Raw genomic sequence first — 22,765 nt, 5'->3', positions numbered from 1 at the left:
CCTCACCTTTGTCCTCTAAGTCCTCCTTAAGGCCTACCTTTTCATCCAATCTTTTAGTCCTCTGTCTTAGAATCTCTTTGGTGTTGGATTTCGTCTGATAAAGCCCCTGTGAAGTGCCTTAGGGCACCTTACAGTACTAAAGTTGCTATATAAATATACATATTGTTGAATTTCTGATAGGGAAAGCAAGTGTGGATAGGAAAAGCCGATTTGATTCTTCAGCCTCGATGTCTGCTTCTTTTTAGAAAGCTGATTAAGTATTTGACCTTCGCCGACAGACACTGGAAAGATTCCAAACGTACTTATTTAGCTGATTCAACTTTTCCAGAAGAGGCCCAGCCACAGAGCTGTGTTGACGTTCTTGCTGACAAATGAACTAAATGCTTAGCTTCTAATTATCTCACAAATTTGACTCAGAGAGATGTGACATAATTCCCTCATTTAACCCAAGGTGTCCTTCAGTTCAACCAGCCTTGACTTTAGTCAGTCCATGTAAACACTGCAATGAAATACTCAACTCAGGGGTAAAGATTGGACAGTGCAACATATGGCAACTAATGAAACAATATGAGAAGGGAAGATAGGCCAAATGGTAAAGAAGTCCAGTAGCCAAGGGTTTGAAGAATAATATGAGGAAAGATTGAGTTGTTTAGGCCTATACTCACTGCTGTTTAGAACAAAGGAAGGAGATCTAATTGAGGAATATAAGAAGCAAAAGGGGATTGATAAAGTAGACGCAGAGAGAATGTATTCCCTTGTGGGGCAATCTGGAACCAGAGGTCATTAGTTTTAGGCTAAGGGGCGGCAGATTTAAAGCAAAGATGAGGAGGAGTTACTTTTCTCAAAGCGTCGTGAATCTGTGGAATTCACTACCCCAGAGTGTGGTGAGGACACTGAATAAAGTTAAGGAAGAGACAGATTGTTAATGACTAACGAATTAAAGTGTGATGAAGAGCGGGCAGGAAAGTGGAGGTGAGTTTGAGATGAGATTGACCCTGTTTGGTACTGAATTTCAGCAGGCTTGAGGGGCTGAATGGCCTACTCCTAGAAAGGTGGGGTTTGAGTCACTCACATAAATGATCCATTATACTGTCTAATAAGGCTATAATTGATTAGCGCTTAGGGGATGCCCATTAAAGACACCCAAACTTGGCACAGAATAAGAACGAAATAAAAAGATTTGGATTTATAATTACATGACCTCAAGAATACACGGGGAGGCAATGGCCTAATGGTATTATCACTGAACTGTTATTCCAGAACCCCAGGTAATGTCCTGGGGACCCAAGTTCAAATCCTGCCATGGCAGATGGTGAAATCTGAATTCAATAAATACCTGGAATTAAGAATCTAATGATGACCATGAATTCATTGCCAATTGTCAGAAAGATCCAACTGGCTCACTAATGCCCTTTAGGGAAGGAAACTGCCATCCTTACCTGGTCTGGCCTACATGTGGCTCCAGACACACAGCAATGTGGTTGACTCTGAACTGCCCTCTGGGTAATTAGGGATGGGCAATAAATGCTGCTTAGCCAGCGATGCCCTCATCCCGTGAATGAATAAAGAAAAAAAGGGATAAATAATAGATGAGGGAATCTGCCAAAGGGGATGAAAAAGCAAGTTGCATTTATATTTAATCTTTAGTAAATTGTCTGCCAAAAGGGAAACAAAGTAATGGGAATAATCAAATAAAACATGAGCCCCAACTCCATAATAAGAGCTTAAGGTGTGTGAAGGAAGGCTTGATCATTAAGCTAAGTTTTAAGGAGTGACTTAAAAGACATAAAGGTGGGAAGATTTAGGGAGGGAATTCCAGACCTTCCAGCTGAAGGCTGGCTGGTAACAGAGGAGCGAAGGAAAATCCGGAAGGTGCAAGTGTCAGGAATTGGAGGGACACAGAAATTATGGGATGTTGCAGGGCGAGAAAGGATGTTACAGAGGGGGAGGCAGGGCAATAGAAGATGATACAGGAGTAGAGAGAGGTGAGGGAATGCAGGGATAGCCAAAGAAGGGTGAGATTTTTTTTTAAGAAAAGAGCAAATACAGATCACATGTAAAAGGTTTTAGTAAGGATAGTGGCAGTCAAGCTTTGGATGAGCTCAAGCTTAGACTGGGTGTCAGCTGGGAGGCCAACTATTAAAGCATTTGGATTGTAAAGTCCAGAGGTAAACAAACACTTGGATTTTGTATCAATACACAGCAAGACCAGCAATATCCAGGTAAAAACCAAAAGAACTATGGATGCTGTTAATCAGAAACAAAAACAGAAATTGCTGGGAAAATTCAGCAGGTCTGGCAGCATCTGTGAAGAGAAATCAGAGTTAACGTTTTGGGTCAGTTGACCTCTTCTCAGACTCTTACTTCTGAGGAAGAGTCACAGGACCTGAAACTCTGATTTCCCTTCACAGATGCTGCCAGGCTTGCTGAGCTTTTCCAGCAATTTCTGCTTTTATTGGTGCAGCAATATCCAGGCTTGGGCTGACAAGCGGTTATTAAAATTCATACCGCACAGGCCAAGTAAAAACCATCTCCAAAAAGAGAGAGATCCGAGCTATCATCCGTTGACATTCAATGGCATGACCAATGCTGAATCTCGCACTATCCGTGAGGTTACCATTGACTAGAAACTGAACTGCACTACCCATACAAATAATATGGTTGTAACAGCAGGTCAGAGGCTAGGAATACTGCAGCAAGTAACTCACCTCCTGGCTCCCTAAAGCCTCTCCAACATCTACAAGGCACAAGTCAGGAGTGTGATGGAATACTCACCACTTGTCTGGATGAATACTTCTCTAACCACAGTCATGAAGCTCGACACCATCCAGGACAAAGTAAGCCCTTTGACTACCACTCCATCCACCACAATCACCATTTAATCTGTGCGCCACCGACAGTGGAAGCAATGTAGCGTACCATCCACAAGATACACCACAACAGCTCCTTCATTGGCGGTTTCCGAGCGTACAACATCTACCATCTAGAAGGACAGACGCATGCAAGTTCCTGAATGAAGAACCATCCCAACCTGGAAACATATCACCATTCCCTCAGTGTGGCTGTGTCAAAATCCTGGAACACTCTCCACAACAACGCAGTAGGTGTGCTTACATAACACAGATTACAGCAGTACAAGAAGCTAGCTTGCCAGTACCTTCTCCATGGCAATTGGTGATGAGCAATAAATGCTGGCACAGCCAATGGCACCCACATCCTGTAAAGACTTATGTTACAGCTGTACAAGGTGCTGGTGAGGCCACACCTGGAGTACTGCATGCAGTTTTGGTCTCCTTACTTGAGAAAGGATATATTGGAACTGGAGGGGGTACAGAGGAGGTTCACTAGATTGATTCCAGAGTTGAGAGGGGTGGTTCATGAGGAGAACTTGAGTAGACTGGGACTATACTCATTGGAACTTAGAAGAATTGTGGCGGTGGGGGGGGATCTTATAGAAACATATAAAATGATGAACGGAACAGATAAGATAAAAGCAGGGAGGTTGTTTCCATTGGTGAGTAAAACTATAACTAGGGAGCATAGCCTCAAAATAAAGGGGAGCAGACATAAGACTGAGTTGAGGAGGAACTTCTTCACCCAAAGGGTTGTGAATCTGTGGAATTCCCTGCTCAATAAAGCAGTTGAGGCTATCTCATTGCATGTTTTTAAGGCTAGTGTAGAGTTTTGAACAGTAAAGGAATTAAGGGTTATGGTGAGTGGGCGGGTAAGTGGACCTGAGTCCGCGAAAAGATCAGGCATGATCTTATTTAATGGTGCAGCAGGTTCAATGGGCCAGATGGCCTACTCCTGGTCCTGGTTCTTATGTTCTTATGTGAAACAAAAGTCAGGACTCTCATTATGGTAGGATATCCAACTTGGTTAGATGAAATTCTCGGGCTAAAGGGATCAAAGGACAGGGGAGTAAGTGGGAACAGGGGACTGAGTTGGATGATTAGCCACGATCATACTGAATGGGGGAGCAGGCTCGAAGGGCTGAATGGCCCACTCCTGCTCCTATTTTCCATGTTTCTATGTTTGTCAGGGTAGTTATAGTAGTATCAAGCAAGAGAGGAGAAGCAGACAGGCACAGTGAAAGTCTGATGCTGACAAATGATCTTGAGCCAGAGACGACATTGATTTATTGATAGAACCAACGGCTAGAAATGTCTTTTGTGGATGTTTTTACAGGAATTCCCTCGGTTTGGTACATTTTAGTAGCAATATAGCCAACACATTCTTTTAGCAACATTAAATGTAATCTTCACTGATGGATTTCTGTTGTTTATAACAGGTTTGTGACCAGAGAAATGCATTTCCCTTTACACTGTTCATTCCAGGTGATGCTGAGTATAATTTGAGAACGAGTGAGTTCTGATAGTGTGTCAACAACAGGGACTCAATGAAAGCAAACTGAGAAATGGCACGAGGGATAGAAAGAGACAGGCTTGCTTTTACTGGGTGCCTCACTGTCAATATAAAATATTTCAATCACTTTTACAGTGATGGTCTAAGATGAGAATCTAACAATATCCTGTTTTATAAACTTGGGTTAAAACTTAGCAATTTCTACCTCTTGGAAATGTACAGATTCCAACTAATACGGGTGATTAGCACAAAATGTTTGCTATAAAAACAATATGCTCATGAGAAGACTTAAATACTCTGAACAATGCACTAAATAAATAAATGAACTGTGTTGAGGAGATGGTTGAGTGGTCTGTGAACAGGGATTATGTGTTCATGGTGGATTGATTAGTCACCACTTCAATCACTGGTGTCAGTTGATTATTTAACTCAATTGGTTATTTGTTAAGCAATTTGACTTAGACAACTCTAATGTCTATCTTGTGGAATCAGGCAGATACTTATTAAAGTACTCGTGCACTTTCAACATAGCAGAGTTTATTTATTCAAACCTGTCTCTCAGGGAAGGTTCAAGAAAATAAAGACAGAAAGTGATGGAGAAGCTCGACAGGTTGGGCAGCATCTGTGGACAGAGAACCAGAGGAAACCTTTCAATATGGTTCAAATTGTTGGACTGCTGCTGTAGATCAGATTAGCATCAACAGTGTGAGGTTCAAATCCACTGCTGGCTGGGTTGGGTTCAGGATCTGCCTCCTTGCCATACCTTTGGTGGGTGTCATGGTGCAGTGGGTCAGAGGCAGAGAACTCAAGGAGAAGATACTTCATTCTCTCTTGTGACCGTCTCTGATTCATGATCCCTCTCATTTCGAAACCATAGAAATGATACAGCTATTCAGTCCATCTTGTCCATGCTCACCCAAAGACACCCAGATGCCCTTCCTAATCCCATCGTTCTGCACCCAGCCCATAGCCCTGCAGCTTGAGGTGCAGATCCAGGTACTTTCGAAGACAATTTTGGGTCTCTGTCTCCATCACCAACCCAGACAGCGAATTCCAAACACTCACCACCCTCTGTATTTTCCTTACATTCCCCTCTAATCCTTTGCCACTTAGCTTGTATCAATGACCCCTGGTTTTTGAACTCTCTACCAAGGGAAACAGGTTCTTCCATTGTACTCTAGCTCCACCCCTCACAATTTTGTATTCTTCAATTATGTCACCCCTCAGCCTTCTCTGCTCCAAGGCAAACAACCCCAACTCTCCGATTTCTCCTCATATCTACAAGATTTGAGTAAATTTTCTCTGCACTCTATCCAGAGCAATGACATTTTTCCTGTAACGTTGTGACCAGAATTCCAGCTGTGGGCACACCGGTGTCTCATACAGTGTTATCATTGTATCCCTACTCTTGTATTCTATACCTCTGTCAATGAAGGAGAGTATTCGGTATGTTTCCTTTATAACCTTATCCACTTGTACTGCTACCTTTAGGGACCTGTGTACTTGCACACCGAGATCTCTCACTTCATCTTCTGTTCTCAGTATAATCTCATTTATTTTGTATTCCCTTTTACTGTTTAGTTTTTACTGACCTCCCTAAATGCATTACCTCACGTTTTTCAGAACTGAACTCCATCTGCCACTTACCTGCCCACTCCACCAACCAATCTATAACATTTTCAGCTTACAGCTATCATCCACACTATCCGCTACACGGCCGATTTTCGTATTGTCTGCAAATTTCACAATTCTGTCCCCCACGTTCAAGTCCAAATTGCTAACGTACAAAACAAACAGCAGGAGTCCCAACACTGAGCCCTGTAGAACACCACTTTCCATTCGCGAGGACAGCCAAGGGCTGTGGGGAAACGGTGGAGCGGAACAATGTGTGAGGGACTCACACTCTCCTCTGTTCAAAGGCCTTTTCCAGATGTTATAGAACATAGAACATAGAACATTACAGCGCAGTACAGGCCCCTTCGGCCCTCGATGTTGCGCCGACCTGTGAAACCAATCTGAAGCCCATCTAACCTAAACTATTCCATTATCATCCATATGTTTATCCAATGACCATTTAAATGCCCTTAAAGTTGGCAAGTCTACTATTTTTGCAGGCAGGGCATTCCACGCCCTTACTACTCTCCGAGTAAAGAACCTACCTCTGACATCTGTCCTATATCTATCACCCCTCAATTTAAAGCTATGTCCCCTCGTGCTAGCCATCACCATCCGAGGAAAAAGGCTCCCACTGTCCACCCTATCTAATCCTCTGATCATCTTGTATATCTCTATTAAGTCACCTCTTAACCTTCTTCTCTCTAACAACAAAATCATTAAGATAGCTCCAAAAATTCTCTCCATCCTCGAATTTTATCAGGTTATCATTTCCCTGTTAAATACAAACTAGCGAAAGTCTTTCATTCAAAAAAAGTCATTCACAGGATATGAGTATCACTGGCTAGACTGGCATTTAGAAGGCAGTTGAGAGTCAACCAATTTGCTGTGGGTCTGGAGTCACATGTACCCAGACCAGGCAAAGGGTGGCAGTTTCCTTCCTAAAGGATATCAATGAACCAGATGGGCTTTACCTGACAATAAATACTTGGTCATTAAACTTTTATATGCAGGTTTTTACTGAATTGTAATTTCACCATTAGGCATGGCCAGGTTCGAACCCCAGTCCCCGGAACATTACTTGGGTCTCTGGACTGATAGACTGCTGAAAATAATCACAGAATATGCCCCAGATGAATACTGCAGAGTCAGAATCTGAGCCATGTGATGAGAAAATAACTTGTTAGGATTGTTGACAGAAAATGGATGCTTGCTATATTCCCTTCCAGCCGAGAGCCATTTCAAAAACTTATCTTGTTATGTTTGGTATTAGTGAAGAATGAACGTACCTGTGTGAAGGTGCTTGTATGCATCGTGGAAACTTGAATATGTAAAACCACCCGGTCTATGAGTGGTTTGGGACCAGTTAGGAATCCCACTCTCAGCCTATTAAAACACAAGAACAAATTCTTGTTACCCTTGTCTTGTTTAAAAAGTAATGTTTCCTTTTTTTAGTAAAGTGTAAAAGCAAGAAGTTACATTCATCCGATGAAGGTGCTCAGTGGACATAGCTCCAGTTATTCCTCCGATATGGTGTTCATCAAATCGTACCTCATATTCCTTGCCAAATCTACCCTGACAAATTCTCTAACTCCAAACTTTGCCAACTGATGTTTTTGGGTGACTGCTTGAATGGATTTGATGCCGCATTCTAACAGCTGCTCCAACAGAAACGACTGCTTTTGGAAATGTTTAAAACTGAAGCAGGAGGTGAGTTTAATGTTCTCCTCCTTCTCTCACCCTGTGGTGCATTTGGTGGTGGGGGTTCAGTTAAAACAGGCAGGAGGGGGGCTGGGGGGTGGGGAGCGCAGGTAGGTCCTCACTACCTTCCCATTTCCGCCCTGATCAGGACTGTAGCAGGAAGGCTCCTTTGGCCCAGCTGCCAACATCAGTAATTGTCCAGTACAGTGCCCGGTGTTTGCAATCCGACATTAAATGAATACTTCAACAAAGATTGGAAATGAAACGTGGGCAACATCAAAAGGAGTATTTGCTATGTTGACCTACATTGGCTGCCTATCTGGAAGTGCCTCGGTATAATTTCATCCTGCTTTCTGAATTCCTCCAATAAGAATCTCTGTAAGCTCCTACAATCTTCAGAGATTTTTGCATTCCAATCCTGGCCTCCTGTGTACCCCCAACTTCCAGCACACATTCACCATTAGTTATACCTTCAGTTACCAGGACCCCTAAATGCCAGGATTCCTTCCCTGAACTTCTCCAGCTCTTCCCTCTTTCTCAAAAATGTACTCTCTTTGGACAAGCTTTTGGTCTCTTCTAATTTCTCTGCATATACGATTTTGTTTGATAACGTTGTAATGGAAGTGGCTTAGGATGTTTTACCATGAAAGACAAAGTCTCCATATCCTAGCAGACGATAGCACTACTCCCTCATTAGAGAGAGGGACATGGTGATGGTTTAACCTGAGGGTCACCACACCTCAGGCCAGGTTGAGGAGCAGAGTCCTTCATGGTAAACTCAGATGGTTAACCTCGGCTACTGGAGACACACAAGCTCTTGTTTGTTTTGAGTCCTTTAGCCTGAATTCCTCCCTTTAATGTCTCTGTGCAAGAAAGCATTAAATTCCCATTAACCTGCAGCAACCAGCACAATATATAGGCTTGGTTAAAAGGTGTGCCACACACGTCAACCAAACTCTACAGGGGGTAGTCAGGCCAAATGCACTAAGTTGGGTGGAGAGCGGGAGTGGAAAATGAGACTGGGAAAGAAAGAATGAGAACAAAGTAGCAACCAACATAAAGGGGAAGCCAAAAGTCATTTACCAGCATATAAATAGTAATCAGGTGTTAAGAGGTGAAAGGGAAAATGAGGATGATCTATGCTTGGAGATACTAGAATACTTAATGTGTCCTTTGTATCGATGTTTACTAAGGAAGAAGAATCTGATTTAGTATCAGGACAAGTCGAGAAACTGGAGGCAATGGATGGTATGAGAATCAAAAGGGAAGAGATATTGGAAATTTTGACATTGCTTAGGATGGCTAAGTCCCCAGGTCTGCTTGGCTTCCATCCCAGGCTGCTGAAGGTGTAGGGGTGGATGTAGCAGAAGTGCTTCCCTCCATACTATAATTGCCCACCGATGATGCCAGAAGACTGAAGAGCAGAAAATTGTAGAATCCCTACAGTGTGGAGGCAGGCCACTCAGCCCATACTGACTCTCCAGAGAGCACCCCAACCCTATCCCCACATTTCCAATGGCTAACCCTCCTAAGTCTGGACACGACGGGTAATTTAGCATGGCCAGTCCACCTAACCTGCACACCTGTGGACTGTGGGAGGAAACTAGAGCACCCGGGGGAAACCCACACAGACACAGGGAGATTGTGCAAACTCCACACATATAATCACCTGAGGGTGGGTTTGAACCTGGGTCCCTCGTGCTGTGAGGCTGCAGGGCTAACCACTGAGCCACCGTGCCACCCTGAAATGGCAGCCTTATTCAAGAAAGGGGCTAGGGACAGTCCTAGCAACAACAAGCCAGTCAGTTTAACTTCAGACGTGGTAAAATTTTTGGGATCATAAATCAGGGGAAAAAAAATAAACAGGTGCTTGGAGAGGCCGGTGTTCACTCAAGAGAGCCAGCACAGACTTGTAAAAGTTAGGTTGCACTCAAGTAGTCACACATTTTGATGAAGTAACAGAAAAAGTTGATGAAAGGAACGCAGTGGATGTTTGAGGTACATTTGAGATATCACACAATAATGCAGATGTAAGGAACAGAAAAGTCACTGCCCAAGTGAATTAAAAAAAAAGTGTCTTAAAGACAGAACGTAGCAAGCTACAATAGACTGTCAAAACCGAAAGAACTGCGGATGCTGTAAATCGGGAACAAAAACAGAAGTTGCTGGAAAAGCTCAGCAGGTCTGGCAGCACCCGTGAAAAAAAAAAATCAGAGTTAACGTTTTGGGTCCGGTGACCCTTCCTCAGAACTGATAAGACTGTTGTTTCTCAGACTGGGTGGTGATAGACAGTGTTAGTAAGAGTTAGTGTTAGGACTGCTGTGTTTCACTGATTGGAAACTTGCAATAGGAAGGAAAAATTCAAAAATGTATCAATGATCCCAAACTTGGAGCAGTGGCAAACAGTGAGGATAACACAAATTGCCTGCAACAGGACAGAGAGAGGCTGGGAGAATAGGCAGACAAGGGGCAGATGGAGTTAATACAGGGATTTGTGAGATGAAGCTTTGCAACAAGAAAGATTGGAAGAGGCAAATAGACTTATTGACACAGTGGGATGTTGGTGACGGGGCACATGGTTAATTGCATGTACATTGATCTTTGAAAGTGGCAGGACATGTCGAGAGAGTGGTTAGCAAAGCCTATGGTATCCTGTGCTTCACAAATAAAGTACTAAATTAAAATATAGGGGCTTCCCACTGAACGTTGATGAAGCTCTGGTTAGGTTGCACTAGGAAGCACTTAAACAGTCTCCTGCTGGAACCTGGCCAGTGACTGACACATCCCAGTGGACCTCCCTAATCAGTCCTTCACCAATGGGTTAGCCCTGCTGGTGTCGATTCTGCCTCTGCTGGTGCCAACGCACAGCATCGTGGGAATGAGCACACCGTGGAGACTGGTATTCTCGTGCATCCCTTACTCCAGAGAGGCCCAAAAATTCAATCCATTGGTTCAAACGAGACATCGTTCATAATCAGGGGAGTGCCCTGGTCACCACTTGTGTCCTCCACATTCAAGTCAGACTGGTTTACAGGCTGCAGTTTCCACAGCCTGGCCCAGAGAGCGCCACTGGTACAGGTTGCCTGCTCCTCACCTGGCATCACAGGTTGGCATTCTGAAGCAGGTAATAGCACGACAATGTACCTTCAATAACAGCAAAGGCTAAATAAAATAAAGAAACCCTTACCCTGAAGACAAGATCTTGGAGAAGGAATCTGTCCTTACAACACGCCCGTCCATGTCTAGCGAAAGGAATGATGGAGCCCAAGGCTGCAAATCAACGCAAGGGAAACCCAATCAGTGAAAGATCAAATGTGGCGCATTAGCACTGGGTAGCACTGTCCCTCCCCTTAGTCACAGAGTTGTCAGTTCAAAGTTCAGAGATTTGAGCACAGAAATCGAGGCTGGTGTTCCCGTTCCAAATTTATATGAATGAGCTGATGCTTTTGTTGCCATAGTAATGCCTCGTCTAAATGTTTAACTGAGCTCGGTTTGTTTCCTAATTGTAATGAGTTCCCACAGCAACAGTCTTTCAAAGCTATCTTCCGGGTTATAATCGGCAACTGTTAACAGCATGTAAGAGAACATAGCACGAGGGGAAGACTGGGGTGCAGTGGTAATCTCACTAGGCATATGATTGTGAAGGCCAGGCTGATGCTTTGGGACCTGGGTTCAAATACTATCTGGGTACCACAAAAATGTACAACATGAATGGCTGATCCTTGAGGAGTACTGAGGAACAAAGTGACCTTGGTGTACAAGTCCATAGATCCCTGAAGGTGTCAGCACAGGTAGACTGAAGAAGGCATATGAGATGTTTGTCTTCATTAGTCAGGGCATAGAACATAGGGGCAAGGAAGTCTTGTCTTACTCCATTATAAAACATTGGTTAGGCCACAGATGTGTGCAGTTCTGGTCACCACACTATCGGAAGGACGTGATTGCGCTGGAGAGGGTGCAAAGGAGATTCACCGGGATGCTACCTGGGATTAAAAGTCTCAGTGATGAGGAGAGACTGGATAGGCTGGGTTTGTTTTCCCTGGAGCAGAGGAGGCTGAAAGGGGGATCGGATTGAGGGATATAAAATTATGAGAGGAATAGACAGAGTAGATTGTGAGAATCTTTTTCCCATGGCAGATATGTCTAAGACCAGAGGGCGTAGGTTTAAGGTGAGGAGTAAGTGGTTTAGTGGAGATCTGAGAAAGATATGTTTTTCACCCAGAGGGTGGTACAAATATGGAACGTGCTGCCCGTGAGGGTGTGGAGGCAGGTACTCTCACAACATTTAAGAAGCAGCTGGATGAGAACTTAAAATGCCAGGGCATAGTAGGGGAAATGGGATTAGTGCAGTTTGGTGTTTGTTGGTTGGCATAGAAACGGTAGGCCCCTCTTTAGATTTGCAGTGGACAGTTACTAAGTTCCATCATTTCAGGAACATTATTTACTACCAGCACATTTTCAGGGGCAGTATTCTCATCCCAGAGTCAGAAGGTCATAGCTTCAAGCTCCTCCCCAGGGACTAGAAGATAAAATAAAGACAGAGGCTTGGATTCACAAGACAGGAGCGTCACACTGTTTGGAGACGCCCCCTTTCAGCTGGCGCTTTAAACTGAGGAACCCCCTGATCCCCTCGGGTGGATCTAAAAAATCTCTGGCCTCTTCTGAAGAAGACCAGTGGAAGCTGCTTTGCCTAATGGTTAGCTCTTAACCAAAAGCATGTTGCCGTTTGCGGGAGCTTTCTCTGCACAAATTGGTGCGACGCTGCCTGCATAACAACAGTAATTACAATTCAAAAGAACTTCATTGACTGTAAACCATTTGGATTGTTTTCAGATCAGGAAAGGTACCTTACAAATGCAAGTTCTTTTACCTTCTCAAACTGCAGAAAATAATAGGGATCATCTTCAATTATCAGCAAATCGTAATTTCTGGCAATCTGCAAAAAAAAAAAGTATATGTTGATTTTGCACAACGAAGAAGTTTCTTCCTCATTTCCTAATTTGCTTCGTCTCAGGGTGAAAACTGTTCCTTTATTTTATGATAATGCCACTCCACGACTGCGCAGGCATGATATAGGCAAGTGTCGATCGCACAGAAGTGAGTTTTCACACAAATGGCCCAAAAGGTACCTTCCAAAATGGAGTCTCCAGCAGATTTCCTGCAGAATTATGGGTAAACAGAAAGGGGTTAGTGTGCAGAAGCATTGTCAGGAAGGTCAGTTAGCGTCTTTACTCCACTGGCCCACGGAACTGAGAGCGGCGAAGAGTAGAAGAGAACAATGTTTGGATGACCACAAGAGAACATAAGGAATAGGAGCTGGATGAGGCCATTCACCCCTTTGCCATTCAATACCACAGAATCATAGCACTGCTACAGTGCAGAAGGAGATCATTGTGCCCATTGTACCTGAACTGATTCTATCACCTACTGCCAGTCTCCTGACTTTTTCCCACATCTCTGCACACCATTTCTAAGCAAATAACCCTCCAATGCCCCCCTTGAAATGCTTCAATTGAAGCTGAGTCCACCACATCTCCAGAGGTGCATTCCATACCCTAACTACTTGCTGAGGGAAAAGATTTTTTTCACATTTCACCCTTGCTTCTTTTGCACATCACTTTAAATCTATGCCCTCTTGTTCTTATTCCTCTTACGAGCAGATATGATTAAGGCTGACCCTCTAACTCAACTCCTCACCCTAAAGCTGACATACCTTTTCACCCTCAGCCACAAACTTCAATGTCATTAAAAAGTTCTCTGCCACATCTTGTTCAAAATGGCAGCTCACCACCGCTTCGTCCTGGTCAACCAGGGATGGGCAATAAACATTGGCCCAGCCAGTGATGCCCACATCCTATGAGCAAATACAAAGAAAAACTACGGTGTTATCAACCTTCTCTCTGCAATGCTATGGAACCCTCATCAGCAGTTGCTGGTTGGTAGCACTCGTATCTTGAAGGTTCCAGGTTCAAGTCCCATTCAAGGGTTAAATCAAGGCTGACAGTCCAGTGCTACACTGACGGAGTGAGAACCAAGGTTATTCTTGAGATAACCTTGGGATAATGGGGAGGCAATGGCCCAGTGGTATTAATCGCTGGACTGTTATCCAGAGACCCAGATAATGTTCTGGGGACTCAGGTTTGAATCCCGCCGCAGCAGAAGGTGGAATTTGAAATCAATAAAATAAAATATCTGGAGTTAAGAATCAAATGATGACCATGAATCCATTGTTGATTGTCATAAAAATCCATCTGGTTCACTAATGTCCTTTAGGGAAGGAAACTGCCATCCTTACCTGGTCCAGCCTACATGTGACTCCAGACCTACAGCAATGTGGTTGACTCTGAACTGCCCTCTGGGCAATTAGAGATTGACAATAAATGCTGCCTAGCCAGTGACGCCCTCAGCCTGATAATGAATTAAAAAAAGGATCCAGGTGAGCAGGGAGGGTGTGGGTAGCACATCCTGGTGGATGGAGGCTGAGTGAGTCTCCATTCAGGGAAGATGTAGAGGTCATGTGGATTGTCTCAGTGAGTATGGCGGTATAGAGAGGTTGGTCGTTCATGATGATGAAGAGATGGAAACTGTGAAAGATATCAGATTTCTTCTGTTATGGAACGTTAATTGCCAGAAAGGAGAGGGAGGGGAAAATACCTGGAAAGGAAATAAGACAGTTTGATAGGAGGTACGGCATATGATAAATGCCATCATTGGAGTTTGGATTTTAAAATAGAGGCATGAGTTGGCCACTTTACTGAACTTTTTTGCAAAAAATAACAAGATGAGGTGGGAGATGGTGGCACAATGGTATTGTGATGAACTAATAATCCAGAGATCCAGACTAATGCTCTGGGAAATATAGGTTCAAATCCCATCATAGCAGATGGTGAAATTTGAATCAATGAAAATCTAGAATTAGACACTGGTTTAATGGAGACCATGTAGCCATTGTTGATTTGTTGTAAAAACCTATCTGGTTCAGTAATGCCCTTTAGGGAGGGAAATCTACTGTCATTACCTGGTCTGGCCTCCATGTGGTTCCAGACCCACAGCAATGTGGGTGACCCTTGACTCCCCTCTGAAATGGCTCTAGCAAGCCACTCATTTCACGTGGTAACTACGCACAGGCAATAAATACTGGTCCAGCCAGTAACAACCCACATCCAATAAATGAATCTTAATAAAGTCCTTCTGGAATAGTGAGCTAATCTAGCACGCTTCAGTAAGCAAGGATCCCAGGAGTGTTAATGGTGGTTTATGACAGGTGGGATAAGCACTGAAAGTCATTCACTCATTCCAGATTCAAGACAATTAATGATTGATTTTAGATCAGGAAACCCAGAAATTTAAAATTTTAGGATAGTTTGGAGGAGACCTGACAGGCTCAGAAGCAAGCATAGTTTCGCCACTAAGATAGGAGTATAAGACATTTCAGGGAAAGCAGTTACCTTAGTGCAGAAGTACTGTTTGGTTACAAATCAGCAGGCTTTTTGAAACTACGAGAGCCAGACTTGGTTTTGTGGGTATTCATTTAAAACAAGACAGGAACTGGGGAGGATCAGGTTAGTCGAATTTAAAGATTTTACATAGTGGGGTAGTTTCTCTGTATGCAAATTGCTGTAAAATGACCATACTGGGAAATAGTTTGAGACTTTTTTTTAAACTGAGTATTTTAAGATTTATCAAACTGTGTTCTACATCGAGACAGTGTGCTCCTGTCTTCGATATTTGTGTCATAAACTTCTGTTGTTAAAGGAATTCAGCCTCGTGTTGAATATATTTCAGTGAGTGGCCACCTCATTAACTAAACCAAAAATATGATCCAGCAAGCATGATTTTATGCTGGGACCTGACTAGTTCAACTGGGATCATAACAAGAGTGTTGGAAACAAGCTTAACACTGCCACACACTGGTAAAATGGAGATATTACAGGTTAAGATTTACTCGAATTGAGTGAAGCCATTTGATGCTAAGTTATCCATTTGAGCAACCTTTGAAACCTTAACCAGTCCAAAGATATGCAGGTTATTGAATTGGCCTTGCTAAATTGTCCGTAGTGTCCAGGGGTGTGCAGACCAGGTGGATTTGCCATGGGAAACGCAGTGTTACAGGGTGGGGGGTGGGATAATCTTCAGGGGGGGTCAGTGTGGACTCATTGGGCTGAAAGAATCCCTACAATGTGGAAGCAAGCCAAAGATAATTACTTTCATTAAACAATCTCTACCCTATAGTTACTGCATACTTTTATTGTTTAACATGGACCAGTTCATAAAGACATGGTCATTTAGAATTTCGAGACACTAAGAACTGCCGATGCTGGAGTCAGAGTTAACACAGTGCGGAGCTGGAGGAACACAGCAGGCCAGGCAGCATCAGAGGGGCAGGAAAGTTGACATTTCGGGTCAGGACCCTTCTTCAGAAATGCTCCATTTTGGAAGAAGGATCCCGACCTGAAATGTCAACTTTCCTGCTCCCCTGATGCTGCCTGGCCTGCTGTGTTCATCCAGCTCCACACTGTGTTATCTTGTCATTTAGAATTTCATCTCCGGACCTCTTTTCATTGAGGACTTGGCAGGAGGAAATTAACTCTTTTGCTCAGCACTCTGTACTGATATTGGGTTCAGTTAACTCAGTTGGCCAAATGGCTGGTTTGTGATGAAGACTGATAAGTCAGGAGTGTGATGGAATACTCCCCACTTGCCTGGATGGGTGCAGCTCCAACAACACTCAAGAACTGTCACCATCTGGGATAAAGCAGCCCACTTGAGGGCACCACATTCACAAACATCCCCTCGCTCGACCACCGACGCTCAGTAGCAGCAGTGTGTACTATCTACAAGACGCACTGCAGAGATCCTCAGACAGCACCTTCCAAATCCACGAACACTTCCATCCAGAAGTACAAGGGCGGCAGATACATGGGAACACCACCACCTCCAAGTTCCCCTCCAAGCCACTCACCATCCTGACTTGGAAGTATATGGCTGTTCCTTCACTGTCGCCGGGTCAAAATCCTGGAATTCCCTCCCTAACGGCATTGTGGGTCAACCCACAGCAGGAAGAATGCAGCAGTTCAAGAAGGCAGCTCACCATCACCTTCTCAAGGGCAACGAGGGACGGGCAAGAAATGTTGGCTAGCTAGCGATGCCCAAGTCCCTAAAGCGAAAATAAATTATTTTGTACACCCTTTTAACAATTGACATCCTGTTTGCTTTAAACAAGTCAATGGTTGGGTTTGTAACACTGAAGAATTTTACTTTGGGACAATAATAGCAGAGGAAGTTAACCTTTGATCCAGTTCACTCACTGTTGTTTCTAAAGAATCATTGACTGCACAGGATTGTTCCGCAAAATTGCAACAAGTGGCTCAATGGTCAGTGGCTTATTCAGACCCACCCGTCTGCTCCAGCAATCTGTTCGGTAATGGCTACCTCAACCCAATCCATGCACTTTGTCAGAATCATTGCTACAGAGTGGTATGAGACCATTCAGTCCATCATATCTGCACTCGCTCTCCTATTGAGCAACTCAGTCTGTGTCACCTCTCAACTTCTCTCCGTAGCCTAGCACATTCTTCCATTTCTTTGAACGTCTGTGCGCATATGAGGGTAAATTTAAAGGGTGGTTACAGTGCTGTGTTACGATTCAATGGCAAAACTCTCAACATCTAACATCTCGATGTACGAATTATGAGCAACTGTAGGCCAGTCAGCCTCTCCAACCTGCTTGGCCATTCAATATTGATGGATTTGATTTCTCTACATTCCTGCCCATCCTTAATAACCTCACCCCCCCCCTTGCTTATCAAGTGTCCAAAGGCTTTGATCTCACTTTTGTAGAAGAGCTTTCCTCAGGATCTTCTGTTTAAAACAAAATTTCCTTAGTTCTGTCTTAATTGGGCACTTCTTGTATTGAAGTAGTGATCCCCAGCTCTGGACTCGCCCATAAGAGATTGTATCTTCTCCATGTCCACCGTGACAAAGGAAATTATATGTTCCAAGGTTGGAAGAAGAGACTGAATAGGCTGGGACTATTTTCCCTGAAGCATTGCAGGCTTATGGGTGATTTTATAGAGGTTTATAAAATCATGAAGGGCATAGATAGGGTGAGGAGCCAAGGTCTTTTCCCCAGGGTAGGGGAGTCCAAAACTAGAGGGCGTAGGTTTAAAGTGAGAAGGGAAAGATATAAAGGGGACCTAAAGGGGTGGTGCGTGTATGGAATGAGCTGTCAGAGGAAGTGATGGAGGCTGGTACAATTACAACATTTAAAATGTATCTGGATGGGTACACGAATAGGAGAGGTTTATGGGCCAAATGCTGGCAAAGGGAAGTAGATTAATTTAGGATATCTGGTTGGCATGGACGAGTTGGACGGCAGGATCTGTTTCCATGCTATACATCTCTAATCAAATCACCTTTTATTCTTGTGCACTCTAGTGGATATAAGCCTTGTCTGCCCAATCTTTCATAGCAAAAGAACTGAGCTATTAGTCTTGTAAACTTTCTCTGAACTGTCTCCAATGCACTTAGAACATAAATAAGGTGAGCAGTACTGTACATAGTACTTCAAGTGTGGTTTCACCAATGCCTTATATAACTGCAGGACAATCTCCCCACCTCTTCCTCCGTTACATTGATGACTGTATCGGTGCCGCCTCGTGCTCCCACGAGGAGCTCGAACAGTTCATACACTTCACTAACACCTTCCACCCCAACCTTAAATTTACCTGGACCATCTCTAACACCTCTCTCCCCTTCCTGGACCTCTCTGTCTCCATATCGGGCAACCACCTCGAAACCGATATTCATTTCAAGCCCACCGACTCCCACAGCGACCTAGATTACTCCTCCTCCCACCCACCTTCCTGCAAAAATGCTATCCCCTATTCCCAATTCCTTCGCCTCCGCCGCATCTGCTCCCAGGATGAGGCATTCCACTCCCGTACATCTCAGTTGTCCTCGTTTTTCAAGGACCGTAACTTCCCCTCCTCGGTGGTCGAGAACGCCCTCAACCGTGTCTCCCACATCTCCCGCACCTCATCCCTCACACCCCGTCCACGCAATAAAAACCAAAAAAGAATCCCCCTCGTCCTCACGTACCACCCCACCAACCTCCGGATCCAACGCATCATCCTCCGACACTTCCGCCATCTGCAATCCGACCCCACCACCAAAGACATCTTTCCCTCCCCACCTTTATCTGCTTTCCGGAGGGACAACTCTCTCCGTGACTCCCTTGTCCGCTCCACACTCCCCTCCAGCTCCACCACACCCGGCACTTTTCCCTGCAACCGCAGGAAGTGCTACACCTGCCCCCATACCTCCTCCCTCACCCCCATCCCAGGCCCCAAGAAGACTTTCCACATCAAGCAGATGTTCACCTGCACATCTGCCAATGTGGTATACTGCATCCGCTGTACCCGGTGTGGCTTCCTCTACATCGGGGAAACCAAGCGGAGACTCGGGGACCGCTTTGCAGAACACCTACGCTCGGTTCGCAACAAACAACTGCACCTCCCAGTCGCGAACCATTTCAACTCCCCCTCCCATTCCTCAGACGACATGTCCATCCTGGGCCTCCTGCAGTGCCACAACGATGCCACCCGAAGGTTGCAGGAACAGCAACTCATATTCCGCTTGGGAACCCTGCAGCCCAATGGTATCAATGTGGATTTCACAAGTTTCAAAATCTCCCCTCCCCCCACCGCATCCCAAAACCAGTCCAACTCGTCCCTGCCTCCCTAACCTGTTCTTCCTATCCCCTCCTCCCACCTCAAGCCGCACCTCCATCTCCTACCGACCAACCTCATCCCGCCCCCTTGACCTGTCCGTCCTCCCTGGACTGACCTATCCCCTTCCTAACTCCCTACCTACACTCACCTTTCCTGGCCCCATCCCCGCCTCTTCGACCTGTTTGTTTCCTCTCCACCTATCCTCTCCTCTATCCCTCTTCTATCCGCCTCCCACTCTCTCCCTATTTATTTCAAAACCCCCTTCCCCTCCCCCTTTTCTGATGAAGGGTCTAGGCCCGAAACGTCAGCCTCTCTGCTCCTATGATGCTGCTTGGCCTGCTGTGTTCATCCAGCCCTGCACCTTGTTGTCTTGAATACACGTATGAATAGCTTCAAGAATAGCTTCTTCCCTGTTGTTATCAGAGTTTTGAATGGACCTCTCAAATATTAATTCTGATCTCTCTCCCTCTCTTTCTCTGCACTGTAACACTATATTCTGCACTCTGTTCTGCTACCCTGATGCACTTTGTATGGTACATTCTGCCTGTAGAGCACGCAAACCAACACTTTTCACTATATCTTGGTACATGTGACAACAATAAATCAAACAATCAATTCAGCTGATCAAGTCTACTCCACCATTCAATCATGGTTGATATGTTTCTCAACCCCATTCTCCTGTCTTCTCCCTGTACCCCTTGATCCCCTTTATTAATCAAGAACCTATCCATCTCTGTCTTAAATACACTCAGTGACCTGGCCTCTACAGCCTTCTGTGGTAATGAGTTCCACAGAGTCACCACCCTCTGGCTGCAGAAATTCCTCCTCATCTCAGTTCTAAGAGGTGTTCACTTCACCCTGAGGCTGTGCCCTCGGGTTCTATTCTCTCCCATTAGTGGAACCTTCTTCATGTCCACTTCCGGCCTCTCAGTCTCCCATAAGTTTCAATCCGATCCCCTCTTCAACCTTCTGAACTCCATTGAATACAGACTCAGAATCCTCAACCGCTCCTCATATGACAAGGCTTTCATCCCCAGCATCATTCTTTAAACCTCCTCTGGACCCCTTTCAATGCCAGAACATCTTTCCTTAGACACGGGGACCAAAACTGCTCACTATATTCCAAATGCATTTTGACCAGAGCCTGGTACATCCTCAGCAGTGAGTGTCTGCTCTTGTATCCTAGTCCTCTTGAAATGAATGCTAACATTGTATTTGCCTTCCTAACTGCAACTGAGCCTGCATGTTAACCTTAAGAGACTCCTGAACTAGGACTCAAATCCCTCTGTGCTTCAGATTTCCAAAGCATTTCCCCATTTAGAAAATAGTCTACTCTTGTATTCTTCCTACCAAAATGTATAACCTCGCACTTTCCCACACAGTATTCCATCTGCCACTTCTTTACCCACACTCTTAGCCTGTCCAAGTCCTTCTGTAGCCTCCCCACTTTCTCAACACTACCTGTCCCTCCATCTATCTATGTGTCATCTGCAAACTTAGCAACAATGTCCTCAGTTCCTTCATCCAGATCGTTAATGTATGATGTGAATAGTTGTGGTCCCGACACTGTTAGTAGCTGTGCTAGCTTACCTCAATCCTTTATCAAAGTCATGTATACAAAATGTAAACAGCTAAGGCTCCAGCCTTGATTTCTGGGGCACACCACTCGTTACATCTTGCCATCCAGAAAATGACCCGTTTGTATTTTGTTTATTTTGCTGTTAGCTCGCCAAACTTCGATGCTTACTAAAATGTTACTCCTGGAGAATGAAATTTTATTTTCCATAATAACATTTGGGACTTGGGATTTTATCAAACATCTCCTGGAAATTTAACATTTGACAATATTTGATATTGGTAAAGTGGAGCTTGCTTCTCTTATATTTATATAAATATTAAACATTAACTTGCCAAACCAGTTCCATGTTTTCATAGATCTGGCACATAGGTCCATGACAAATGATTATACCAACTTATTCCACATGAGGACATGTTGTCATATTGGGTCAAAGTTACAGACTGGATTTAATGGCTCAAATGGGAATTTTTTTCAAGATTAAAACAGAAATTGTTAGAAAAATTCAACAGCTCTGGCAACATCTGTGTGGAGAAAGCAGAGTTAATGTTTCGGGTCCAATGACCCTTCTTCAGAAGGCAATGATTTTCAGCATCCGCAGTTTTTTTGTAAGGTATTTTTCCTGATCTCTTTCTTGTGCAAGTTTGCTAAATGATTACTTCAGCTTGGTAAGCCTCATATCGAGCTGAGTTGGCAACATCATGAGATGGAAGGTCACAGGTTCAAGGTCCACTCCTGAGACGTGGGCATTGCATTTCGAGTTAGTAACTTTCCAACAGCTTCACAGTCACTTTTGCTGATCCCACGTTTTAAAAATTTAAACATTCCTTTTAAATCAGTGGATTTGAACTTGAGATAAAGAGCTAATACCTTTCTTCTGCTAGTAACACAAGATTTTATACAGAGCCTTTACACACTGAAATAATCCAAGATGCTTCACAGCAACATTATTGAGCAAATTTTGACACTGAGCCACACAAGGGCACAACATGTTGGTCAAAAAAGTAGACTTTTAATGAGGGTTTTAAAGGACGAAAGAGATGTAGAGAGATGCAAAAATATCGGAGTGGATTTCAACATCTTAGTGTCTACATAGCTGAAGGCGAAACTACCAAATGATCCAGCTTTTAAAATTTGGTCTCTTCAATAAGGCCAGAATTAGGAGAATGCAGATATCTCAGGGGATTGTAAGTCTGGGCCAGAATACAGAGACAGGAAGGGTGGAGTGATCCAGAAATAAGGCTGAGAATTCTTTGAAAAAGCCAACATACTGCTTTACATAGATCCTACGCAGGTGAGTGAACATGGTGGTGAAAGGTGAACACAGTGTGATTTAGATGCGGGCAGAGTTTCAGATGATGTCCAAGTTTAGAATTTGACGTAAAAACAGAAACTGGAGACAGAACTTTCAGCACAGTCATCGCGTCATAGAGAGGTACAGCAATGGAAACAGACTCTTCTGTCCAACTCATCCATGTCAACCAGATATCCTAAATTAATTGAGTCTCATTTGCCAGCATTTGGTCCATATCCCTCTAAACCCTTCCTATTCATATAACTATCCAGATGCCTTTTAAATGTTGCAAATGTACCAGCCTGCAACACCTCCTCTGGCAGCTCATTCCATACACACACCACCCTCTGCGTGAAAAAGTTGCCCCTTGGGTCCCTTTTAAATCTTTCCCCCCCTCACCTTAAACCCATGCCCTCTAGTTTTGGATTCCCATACCTTGGGGACAAGACCTTGACTATTTACCCTATCCATGTCCCTCATGAT

The 22,765-nt window shown here is 44.2% G+C and overlaps 1 protein-coding gene across 1 annotated transcript in view; it reads right to left on the bottom strand.

The window, feature by feature from the left end:
- Nucleotides 1–22,765, bottom strand: part of aadat (aminoadipate aminotransferase) — a 132,567-nt gene that overhangs the window by 16,798 nt on the left and 93,004 nt on the right. The window contains exons 6-8 of the mRNA XM_048594045.1: nucleotides 12,551–12,616; nucleotides 10,868–10,950; nucleotides 7,269–7,365 (exon numbers count right to left, since the gene is read on the bottom strand). Coding sequence (XP_048450002.1) covers nucleotides 7,269–7,365; nucleotides 10,868–10,950; nucleotides 12,551–12,616 — 246 coding nt within the window. The remainder of the gene's footprint in view (nucleotides 1–7,268; nucleotides 7,366–10,867; nucleotides 10,951–12,550; nucleotides 12,617–22,765) is intronic.

This window comes from Rhincodon typus, chromosome 3 (genome assembly GCF_021869965.1).
Source record: "Rhincodon typus isolate 14 chromosome 3, sRhiTyp1.1, whole genome shotgun sequence".
Taxonomy (NCBI): domain Eukaryota; kingdom Metazoa; phylum Chordata; class Chondrichthyes; order Orectolobiformes; family Rhincodontidae; genus Rhincodon; species Rhincodon typus.
Note: the sequence above shows the minus strand (reverse complement) of the source record. Positions and strands in the feature narration are given on the sequence as shown.